The 10,816-nt window shown below is 48.6% G+C and overlaps 1 protein-coding gene across 1 annotated transcript; it reads right to left on the bottom strand.

Moving 5' to 3' along the window:
- Positions 1-362: 362 nt before the first annotated feature.
- LOC104518010 (acyl-CoA dehydrogenase family member 11) lies at positions 363-10,582 on the bottom strand (the record flags this gene model as incomplete). Its single annotated transcript, XM_010163267.2, has 11 exons — positions 10,283-10,582; positions 6,563-6,795; positions 5,811-5,910; positions 4,779-4,896; positions 3,793-3,935; positions 3,552-3,701; positions 2,947-3,041; positions 2,571-2,670; positions 1,748-1,888; positions 868-960; positions 363-470 (listed from the first exon to the last, which is right to left on the bottom strand). Coding segments are annotated over exons 1-11 (1,581 nt in total), but the record flags the coding sequence as incomplete, so codon positions are not given.
- Between the last annotated feature and the right edge of the window lie 234 nt (positions 10,583-10,816).

Raw genomic sequence — 10,816 nt, 5'->3', positions numbered from 1 at the left:
AGTTAAGAAACAAACCCACAAAATTATTTGGGATTCAGGAAGGTGACTCTCTCACATTAAAAATATCCTTATATTGGTACCTGTCATGAGGAACCCTGACAATGCAAAACTCTTCACTGCTGAGATGAAAGTATCTGCATTTTTTTGCAGTACACAAGGATCCCAAAATGAGCTCTGCCTGTGCGTTCTGCTTTTGTAAGTGCTATTTCAAGAGCAGAATTGTAAGACACCTTCTGAATACTTGTCTAAAGTTTTCAGTTTGGTCACATCCCCTGCCAGTCCCAACCAGGAACATTAATGCCAAATAAGACTCTGCCAAGGTGGGCAAATCAGGCTGACCAGTGCTTTGGATGTGAGCTCACCTGCACTGTGGAGCAGAACACAGTCATCACCTGTCCTTGACTCTTGGTGAGGGATCGCAGGACATCAAGTGACAGGATATTTGTTGTTCCCTCCCATATGGACAGCACCTGCAGGGTAGAAGAGACTGTGGAAGAGGATGAAGGAGCCTTTTGGAGCCACTGCAATAAAGGGGAATATGAGGAAACAAAGACATGGGGCAGAGCTAAGGGATGTCAAGGAAATCTCCAGAGATGTCTTGCCTCACCACAAGTGGAAAGGAGGAGTGGTGATGAGAGCTACGAGCCCAGCTCCATGACTGAGCCAGGAAACAACCCCAGCACCAGGAACAAACCATGTCCCCTCTCTGGGGAGGACTGGGCTCAGCAGTAAGACAGCGAGGGAAGAGCTGCCATGCCTGGAGTGAGTCTGGGAGGACTGTGTTTTCTCTTGAGTACATCTTTAGCAGGCAACCACGGAGGGTTGGGTGAGGTTTCACCACAGAAGCTTCTGTGGCTGCTTTCTTACCAGCGTATCACGGACTATGACTGGCAAGCCTGTGTCCTCCATGTAACCTTGTCCTCCAAAACTCTCCATTGCCTCAACCACAACAGCAGAAGCCTGCAGAACACAGAGAGCTGACATGATCCACATTGCACAAGGGGAAAGAGCAGCCAGAAACCTCTAACATCACTCAGCAGTTCCTGCTGGGATGGGACACCTGAATCCCCCTGATTTCCTAAGGCAGGTTGCTCATTATATGCAGGAGGAGCAGCCCAGGGAATGAAGACTGAGTAACACTGAGAGAGGACCTGCAGAAGCAGTCAGACTTTGGGAGAAGATCCAGGGAGGGTCTGTCTCAACACAGTCCTCTCTAGGTAAGGATAAACCTGTGGTTTGCTTGGTACACAGGAGTAAGTGTCTCTAGTCCAGGAGAGTCTTTACCTTCCACTTGCCTGTAGTCTTTCAGCTTCTGTGTAATTAAGCTGAGGGCAATTAGGAGAGGGACAGACCCCTGAAGTGAAGGCTAGTGCTGTTACCACCTACTCTTCTATTTATTCATAACTAGGGGAAAGATATTCCCCAAGGACCAGTGCCCCACCTTGGTTTTGGGGCAGCCTCAGCAGCATTCCCGTGGAGTGTGGAGGAGTTCACAGACAGTGCTGGCCCTGTCTGTTCTGATCAGATGGCTGATCTGTGGCCTTGAGATCAAAGGGAAAAGTCTTCTACCCACAAAGTCCAGCCTCGGTGCAGAGCGGTAACTGCTGCAGGCTAGAGGTCACTGCTGGCATCCCCGGCTATCACTGACCTTCTCCTTGGCCATGGTCATCACTCCTCTTTCCAGCTCTGGGGTTACTAATGTGCCACACAGCCCCACTCTGGGCTAATCAAACTGGTTATTCCATACCTGCTTCCCAGTGTACAGTTTGGCGACTGGTATCAGCAGTCTCAAGAGAAGCTGGTCTTGCTCACTTGCCATGTTGGTTTCTACAAGTCCAAGCAGACGAACAATCTCCATAATCAGTAGAAACGCCCCTCGAGTCTGCACCTGCAAGCAGAGAAGTTAGCAGCTTCACTGGCAAAGGTCTTGGACTCAGGCTGATCCCAGCCTGGTCTGCTGAGGTGCCATGAAACTACCTTGAAGGGACATGGTTTAGTGGGCATGGTGGTGTTGGGCTGATGGTTGGATTTGATGACCTTGGAGGTCTTTTCCAACCTTAATGATTCTATGAAGACTAACTTATCAGGAGCTAAAGTACATGGTGACTGCTCAGGAATTCTTCAAGCCTGCTGGGAACAGCCCATCTTCTGGTGCATGAGCTACCAGGGAAGTTGGATGAGTCTGTATCAACCTTGGAGAAGAATCTGTTAACTGCAGTTTAGGCGACTGTGGTGTCATGCATGGATTCTGATGCTAATGACTAACTGCAGAGGTCATGGCATATCACAGCAGGTGCATGCCATGAACTTCAGCACAGAACTCTCAGAATAGCTCCCAGGTAATTGTTGTTTAAGATAACCTGAAGTCCAGCAGAGAAGATAGGTCTATTATTAGATCAAATCCCACTAGAATATAACAATTCTCCTGCTGCACACATCTCAGTGTAGCAGGAACAGCTTCTACATCTGACTCTTACACACAGAGACAGGCTGGCTGTGCTTATCAGCAGCTGAGGATCTTTGCCCTATTTCCTTGCCAACAGGTTCAGCTCTGCTCCCAAAAGCCTTACCTCCATCTGGGCTATTGTCTGCATGTGTAGGGGATGATCCTTGAGGAGCTTCCCAAAGGCAACTCGCCTACGGGCGTATTCCCTGCTCAGACTGATCATCCTAGAGAGAACAACAGCCAGGGAAAGCAGTTAGACCAGCAACCTTCCACTTCTGAGCTTTCCCTTCCAGCCACCCCCACTGGAAGAACCCTGCTAAGCTGTAGCACACCAGCCTAGGTCACCCAGCCACAGGCCAACATTCTCCAACGCTGCTGGCTTCCAGACCTGTGCCTGCAAAGGCATTAGATGTCAATCATCTGCAATGCTGAGCATTGCAAAGTCCCCTTGTCCTAATAAGCTGGTTCTTCAGCTCTGGGGGGATCCATGCTGCCTTCACCTTCTCATGGAAGCTACTGCACCGATGACATTGTGGATCCGAGTTATGTTCAGCATGTTGGAGATGGAGGCCACTCCACGACCCTCTGCAGAGATCTGAAAGCATTATGGAAGAGAGGCTGAGGTAAGCCTTTCACACAGCCTTGGAAGTGGACACACATCTAAATGAAAGTTGTGTCAACAGACAGATAGATACAGGCTGTGCACTCCATCTGTCTGTCCTCAGGCACCACAAAGATCTGCTTGCTTTAAAATAGGGCTGTCTCATTTTAACCAAGTCTGTGGCACGAGCAGAGAGGTGGCTTTGGAGACCACATCAGCAGGATCAGTTCTGGTCCCTGCTGCTTGATCCTACTGCATGCTACACACAACTGTCCCTCAGCTGGAAATGACCAGCCTTAAATGACTTTTTTCTTTCTTTCTTTCTTTCTTCCCTCCCATCTTTCCCTGTGCTTTCTCAGCTCTGTCCCATAAACAGCCTCGTTTGTTCAGTGTTCTGTTCTAAGCCAGCCACAAAAGTGGAAGAGAGGAACTTTTTCAGTTGATATCACTGCCAAAATCCCCATGAGCAGCCCAGTCCCAAGAGGAAGGTGAAACCTCACGTACCAGCTCTGCTTTGGCTCCATCTAGCCATAGCTCTGCTGTTGCCATCTGCCGCGTGCCCAGCTTGTCTTTCAGCCTTTGCACTTGGATGTTGTTCAGCTTCCCCTCCTCATCTCGAACCCTTAGGAAGAACAGGGACAGGCCGCTGGAACCCTGGGGCCATTGAAAGGCATGCAAAGAGGATTTCATTACAATGCAACAAGGAAGAAAAAGAGTGTCCCTGCTCCTTCACCAGCGAACAGACCTGTTCTACTTGTCCTTCAGCATCTGCTACCCTGGCCAGGGTTAATGTCACATCAGAATCAGCAGCTGATGTAAACCATTTAAAGCCATAGAGACGATAGGTACCATCTGGCTGCTTTCTGGCCACTGTCTCGGTGCCGTTAGCTGCAAGAAAAGAGAAGATCATCTTGGCTTTATGGGAACTTCTCTATCAATCAGTGCTGATCAATGCTGATTTTCGGTTTAAGCAGCAGCTCTATTAAGTCACCTCTTGCTATCAAGATGGAGTATGGATTAGTTGCTAATCTCTTTCATTGACCCTGGATAAGAAATGCAGCCAGGGTTAAGTACTAAATAGGAAATATGCTCTTTTTAACTGCCAGCCTTCCCAGCCATTGCTCCAGACTAACAGCTGGTAATGGCAGTGCTTTGTAAGCAGAATGCACCACGATGGATAATCCAATGCCTCCCTTTCTTTAGGAGCTACCATGGCCAAGATCAACAAACAGTGCTCTAAGAGTCCTGGAGTGATGCACATCTCTCACTCCAGAGCTGACCCTTTCACTTCTTCCACCAGGAAACCACCTGCACCTTCATCAGATGCAGATGACTCCCCTTCCACATTTCTGTCTCCACAGTGCAGTTCTGAGGTTTCCTGGCCCATCACACTATTACTAACATTAGCCAAGGAATAAAAGTTGAAGGCCAAGAATGCTTTCTCAGTCACAGCTGGGATGGGTCTGACTGTCCTGCTCAAGGTTTAGATTATAGAGTGAGACACTGGTGTGTTATCTGTGCAAGAAACACAGCTCTGTACGTGCCTGTGTGTGCTGCGTGCGTCTGTGGACAGAAGTTGGGCCTTTTGTTGGTTAAAAAGCAGAGCTATGCAGAGGATCTGAATGACCTGCTGAAGTTTCCTAAATCAGCTACCTGGCTTTATGAGTTCCCCACACTCTTCATTTTCTCAGTTCCCACTGCTGCAGCTGCTTCCCACCTCAGAACACGTACCAACATCAGAGCCTCCCCTGCGCTCTGTCATCCACTGGCCAGAGGTCCAGAACTTCTTGGGGTCACGGGACGTCAGGTGATCAAAAGCATTTTTCAGAGATCCAGGAACACCTAGGGACTGTTTTGGGGGAGGGAAAAGAAACTAAGATGATCAGAACATAGTTGATGATTAAATTAGACAGTTGCCTTAACTAACACTGGTGTGTCCCAGGCTCAGGATGGACAGTCTGCAAGCAGGGCACTGAGCATCCTGCACTGCAGTGCATCTGCACCTTCTGCTGAGCATTGGTGACACTGCCCAGCTCCTGCACGGCTGCTGCAGCACTGTGCAGAGTGAAGGTGGAGGCTGGTGTCACCAAGAGGAGTGCTGAGCATCCCTACCCACCTCGGATTTCTGCACATCTGGATGGAGAGATTTCAAAGGAGCATGTGCCGGGGTATTGGTGGACATTCATGTGTGCTGGATGTCACCAGCACACAAAGAGCTGCAGGAAAGAGGTAACTGCCTAATGCTTTTTCTTTTTATTGAATTAAAATGCCCAGGGCAAGCTCCTTAAGGGACAGCTTTTCTCTGTGCCCTCCAGAGCCAGTTACATAATGCCAAGGGTTATTGCCAAGACACAGAGCCGAATCGTCAGATTGCCAAAGTCTTGCTGCCTTGGTTAATTTACACCAGGTGTGGATCTGGCCCAATACATTTAACATTAACAGGAGGGAGGAAAACAAACTACTTCACAGTAAAAAAATTATGGGACACTTTTCCAGTTACCTGCAGTGCCACAGGTTTCATGTTCAGTAAAGGCCTCATTGTACACCGTGTTGTAAGTAAACGTAAAAGCCAGTCTGGGCACAAAGATGTTGTGACTAAAGGAGAAATGCGGTGGGAGATGGAGCTGAATCACAGAGCAAGGAAGGGCCATGCCCCAAGCCAGATGGCAGATCAGCTCTGCTCCAGCCTTGGCTGGTGCTCCAGTCTCTAACCAGCATGGCCAGGACGTGGGCTGTGCCCTCAGAGACCAGCTGAGCTCATACCTCGATGACTCTGGCTGCCCCATCAGTCATGGCCAGTGGACAGCTGAAACCTCCAGAGGAGCTTGAAAATAAGTACAGTTTGACAGCCTGATGCAGACGGCTGGGAAAGGAAAGGAGGGAAAACAGACTGGTGATGCAGCAGCTCAACAGCAGGAGAATAAAACACCTCGACTAAGGAAGATAAGAACAAAATACAACAAAAACAGCTGAGAACCAGACCACTCATTTCTGAGAGGGCAAAAACTGAGAGGGCAAAAACTGTTTGAGCCAGGAAGGGAGAAGAGGAGCAGCAGAGTTTCTGGGTCCCAGAGGGAGTGCCAGTGCAAGGCTGGGTGGAAGGCACTGCTTGCCAGCCGGTGCATGTTAAGTGCTGTTCTTAAAAATAAGAAATGTGGGTCTGTCTCCAGAGACTGGAACACAACGAAATACAAGTAAAATCCCAGTTCTTTAGCTGTGTTACAACTAATGCATGTAAAGCTGGAGCAGCACAGGGGACTGCCAGGCCCCAGAATCAGGAAGGTGACATCAAAGAATATTATGATCAACTGTAGGCCATTAGTTACAGCTTATCATTGCTGATGTGGAACATCACAGCGGACAGACACTGCTGCTGGGTACAGCGGTAGGTGTGCTTTTGTCCATGCATCATCTGTTACCCATTATACAACAAGAAGTTCAGTCCTACAAGATGCTCAATATACCTTGCAAGGCACCAGCAAGGCACCAAGTCATTCCCATTCTCTCCCAGTTACCTCCAGCTGGAGTATCTTCTCTCATAGGCCTCAGCAATCAGCCCTTCTTCTGCCACAATCTCTTTCATCCTTCTCCAGGCTGAGCAGGTGAGGATGTGATCCACCCGCCGCCCCCAGGCATCGTACTGCCGAAACACAGGGGGGTTCAACTCGCACTCCCATGCTAGAGGTTGGATCTTGGTTAGCAGACGGTTTCCAAATCTCTCCAGGTCCTGATTCACCTCTTCTAGTATCTGTGAAGGAACAAGAAGAGCCCTTCAGCACACCCCTGGAAGGGAAGGAGCCCCAGTCCTCAGCAGAGGACTGACCGTATTGTCCTGTGGTGCCAACGGTCTCTCGCCACTTGGCCCTTCCAGGCATTCTGTAATGCGACAGGACAGCTTGTCTCTTAGCCTCTGCTGGCACAGCTCTGCTCAGCTATCACTCCTCCCCGTCTCCACCCCCAAAAAAGAAGTTTTTTTTCAAGTTCCTTTTAGCAGCATCTCTGGATTTACAAAAAGGCAGAAGAGCTTTTGTATCAGGGCTGAGAAAGACACAGATGCCCACGAGCAAGGAGGTTGGAAAATATGATTGGGGCAGGAGGGTTGGAACTAGATGATCTTTAAGGTCCCTTCCAAGCCAAACCATTCTGTGATTCTATGATCTCCAGAGGTCCTTCCAACCTCAGCCACTCTGTGCTTTACTGCTGGAGAAGAATGCAAGGGGAGGGAAGAGCTGCCAAAACTGGAAAGTCTTCATCTGTACAGGAAAGATTCCACTGGGCTCAGTAGTTACCTGCCTATCAGATCAGAAGAGGAGGGATGGAGCAATCATTTGAGCTTCAGCCTGGCACCCAGGGTGTCAAGGTGCAAATTTCCACCCTGCATCCAGCTTCCTGAATGGCCCTGGATAAGGATTCACGTGCTCTCCTTTCAGCCAAGTTTGGCTGACGTGCACGGAGTAGTCCGTCCATAGTTAATGGAGAGAAACCAGCACCCACAGAGGTGGGATTCATTCCAACCCTCTTCCATACCTATTTTAAGGTCTCAGTGCTCTTCACTGTGGCCAAAGCCTAGTGAGGTTCCCTAGACTTGAATAGCTTGACATAGATTATTAAAATTAGGCCAAGTGGACTCAACCTCTAGCACTGTTGGACTCTCACTAGCATAAACACCTCCAAGATTGTAATGAAGGTCACAAAAGCGCCTCATCTTTCATCAGAGGAATATTTTTTGCTGTTCTCTACCCCCTCAAGAGATGCTAAATTCCTCCTCAATACAACGATTGTAGAGGCAAATGCCATAGTTGTGGTACCCAAAATGGTGCAATTATAAAACACATTAATGTGCTGTTGATTAAATACAAACATGGCTTCTTCCTTTCCCTGCTTCCCCTTGTATTGACTTTTCATTAAACTACAACCCATCCGATTGATTCTTTCATCACTCTGCCGTTCAGCGTGTGTAACGAGGATCCCACGCTCACTCTCCAGTTAGTACTTGGGAAGTCTCCATCCTCAGTCCAGCCCGTTTTCCTTCAGGTGAACAGTGAAATACTCAGCTTCAAAAAGCATAAAACAAGCCCAAACCATGTATGAGAGCCCTGCCACCCGGTACAGCTCACGCTGCACTCCTCTTTGCTGTCGGTGGAGCTCAGCTAGGATGGGCGTACACCTCCAACACCTATCATATCTTGACAACAAGTTGAAGATTACTTTAGAGGCATAACCTAGGAATCCAAGGTTCATGGATTTTGCTGATCCCTGAAGCACAAGAACCTTTGAACTGTTTATCTGGTAGTTTTTTGTAGGCAGAAGAATGTGAGTTGACCAAATAGGTCTCTTGGTCAGCACACTACAGCGAACTCAAACTACAAGAGACCCTTCACCTCAGCCATGTTTTCTAAAAAAGCCCTGACTGCCTGGCTGTGAGCTCATGCCCTGGTTTGTAGCCTTACAAACCACCACGTTACCCAAGTGAATGTGTTTATTTCCAAGGTAAAAGAACAAAATCAGACCTCCTACATTTGTGATTGCTGAATGGAACACAGAGAAATCTGGGCATGCCAAAAAATGTACACCAGGAAACAGAGAGGGCATCTGCAGGGCTGAGGGCACTACCTACCAGCATCTGCTGGGTGGTCTCATTCAGCCTAATCTGTCCTTTGATGTCCTAGGGATTAATATATTGGAAATGCACAAATCATTGCACATTAAGAGTGCAAACAGATAATCCTTTCTATTAAAGGACATATTTTCAGGGCCATCGCAGACCAAGAGATAGCCCTCCACAACAGTGCTCAAAAAAGCAGGTGCTTTCTTCTGTGTTCTCCAGAAATCACCTTCAAACAAAGAAACCTTTTGCTCTATTCCAGGAAAATTTCTGTGTTCACCACTGAACCCAGGTGAACAGTACAACACGAATCAACCTCCAGCGTGGTGTCTGCTTCGGTGGGACACACAAAGCACCATCTGTGGCTGCTCTCCTGGAGATGAAGGTGCTCATATGGAGAGGCAGCTTCAGGCTGCAGCAAGCAGGTGCTGCATGAAGCAGACGGAGCTCTCCCTTTCAGCAGTGAGGCAACACTGCCCCGCTGGGACCAAGCACAGAAACGTAAGGGACATGCTGCTGATTCTCTGGTAGATTTTGCAGATGCTTTGTCTCTTTGAGTAAGAAGTGGAGAGCAGCCCTCAACCTTGGCAAAAGACATCACTGATCCTTTTATTCTTTCGGAGATCTGAATCATGCTTCTTCCAAAGGTGCAGATGAGGAGCAAGATCTTCACAGTTGCTCAAAGTCATCCTCCTTTCCCCCATCTTCCCTTCTGGCAAGAAGGCTGCAGCAGTGCTTAGAGAAGCCAAATTCCTGTCTTTCAGGATGGCTGTGACAAAAGCAAGTTCCCAATGCTGCCACCACACTCTTACTACCTAGAGAGCAAGCAAGCAAGCAAGAAGAGCATCACCAAAAGCCAGGTTCTGTCCCCCTACCCACCCAGTGGCTTTACACGTCATCACATTGCTTCTGCTGGAATAAGTCAAGGAGAGAGGGTCACAGCCTGCTCCAAGAGACATGGTCCTTGAAAAGTGGGAAACAGCTGTGGTCCTTGAGGTGACAGCAGAGGACCGTGAGATGAGCTGCCTCCTCCCAGGGGTTCCTATAGGACTGTACCTCACAGAACAGAGACCCATAGCTCAGGGTCTTACCCCACCTCTCTGCACCCCTACAGAGCCTTTGCTGTCTCAAAATCAACCCAGAAAAGCCAACAACCTGTGCTGAGAACATGCAAACCCCAACGGGCCTCTGCAGCCTCTTCAGTGCTCAGCTGAGAACAGCCACGTTCTTTCATAACGGAATTTCCTTTAAAGCCCCCCTTCCCTCGGGGGGAGAAGTGGACTTGCACAGCAGAGTTTGTAAGTATCTTAGTTTTTTCACTTTCTCTGAAATTTCTTACTCTGGATGACCACACAACAAACACCCACACTGACAACCCCAAAACAACACTCTTGGTGCAACACCCAGTCACCCAAGCCAACCAAGCCCTTTCTATTTCTGTTTATGTCTCAGCAGAAGTTTTCACCCCTGCACTGATTCAAAAAGTTTTAAAGAATGTCAATAAATTCCCTCAAGTTAAATGCTCAAAGGCACAAAAGGGCTCAGAGAAATGTTCAGTTCACAGTCTTAAACAGTGACCCAGCCAGAACTGTAGCGTGTACACACAGAAACACAAACATGCACGCCAGACCTTGGGAGGAAGGTGTGTTTTCAAGTAACTCTGAAGCAAAGCATCTTCCAAATACTGGTTCCCAGTCTCAGGCTGTTCTTGGAAGAGGGTCTCGGTTTCTCTCCTTGCAAGGGGCATTTCCAGATCTTCTAATACTTGTTTCTCCTGCGCGCCGACCTGTTGCGCCTGCCCCGCGGTCGTGTTGATTCCTTCACAAACTGGTGGTTGGCACCTCTCCCAGAAACGAGGCAGAAAGCCACTTGACTGCCACGGCTTGCAGATAGCACTGGATGACCACCAAGGCAGGCAACGGGTAAACATCCTGCAAAGCCCTGTGCGTGTCTTGCCAACGGCTCTCACCTCCAGACCCTTCCTCGGCTGACAGCAGCACCACTCCTGTTTTGTTTTAATGTTGTGAAGCTACTCTTCAAAATCAATGATGTCTTCTCTCCTCCCTCGGGGAGGAGCTTTCCAACAGCTGTTGTCAACTGAACTAGGGAAAAGGTCTTTGGAAAGAGAACAGAACATGGTCTGGAAAAACGTAAGTACACAGAA

This window comes from Antrostomus carolinensis, unplaced genomic scaffold (genome assembly GCF_000700745.2).
Source record: "Antrostomus carolinensis isolate BGI_N321 unplaced genomic scaffold, ASM70074v2 scaffold34392, whole genome shotgun sequence".
In the NCBI taxonomy this organism is placed as follows: Eukaryota; Metazoa; Chordata; class Aves; order Caprimulgiformes; family Caprimulgidae; genus Antrostomus; species Antrostomus carolinensis.
This window is presented reverse-complemented; position numbering and strand designations above follow the sequence as displayed.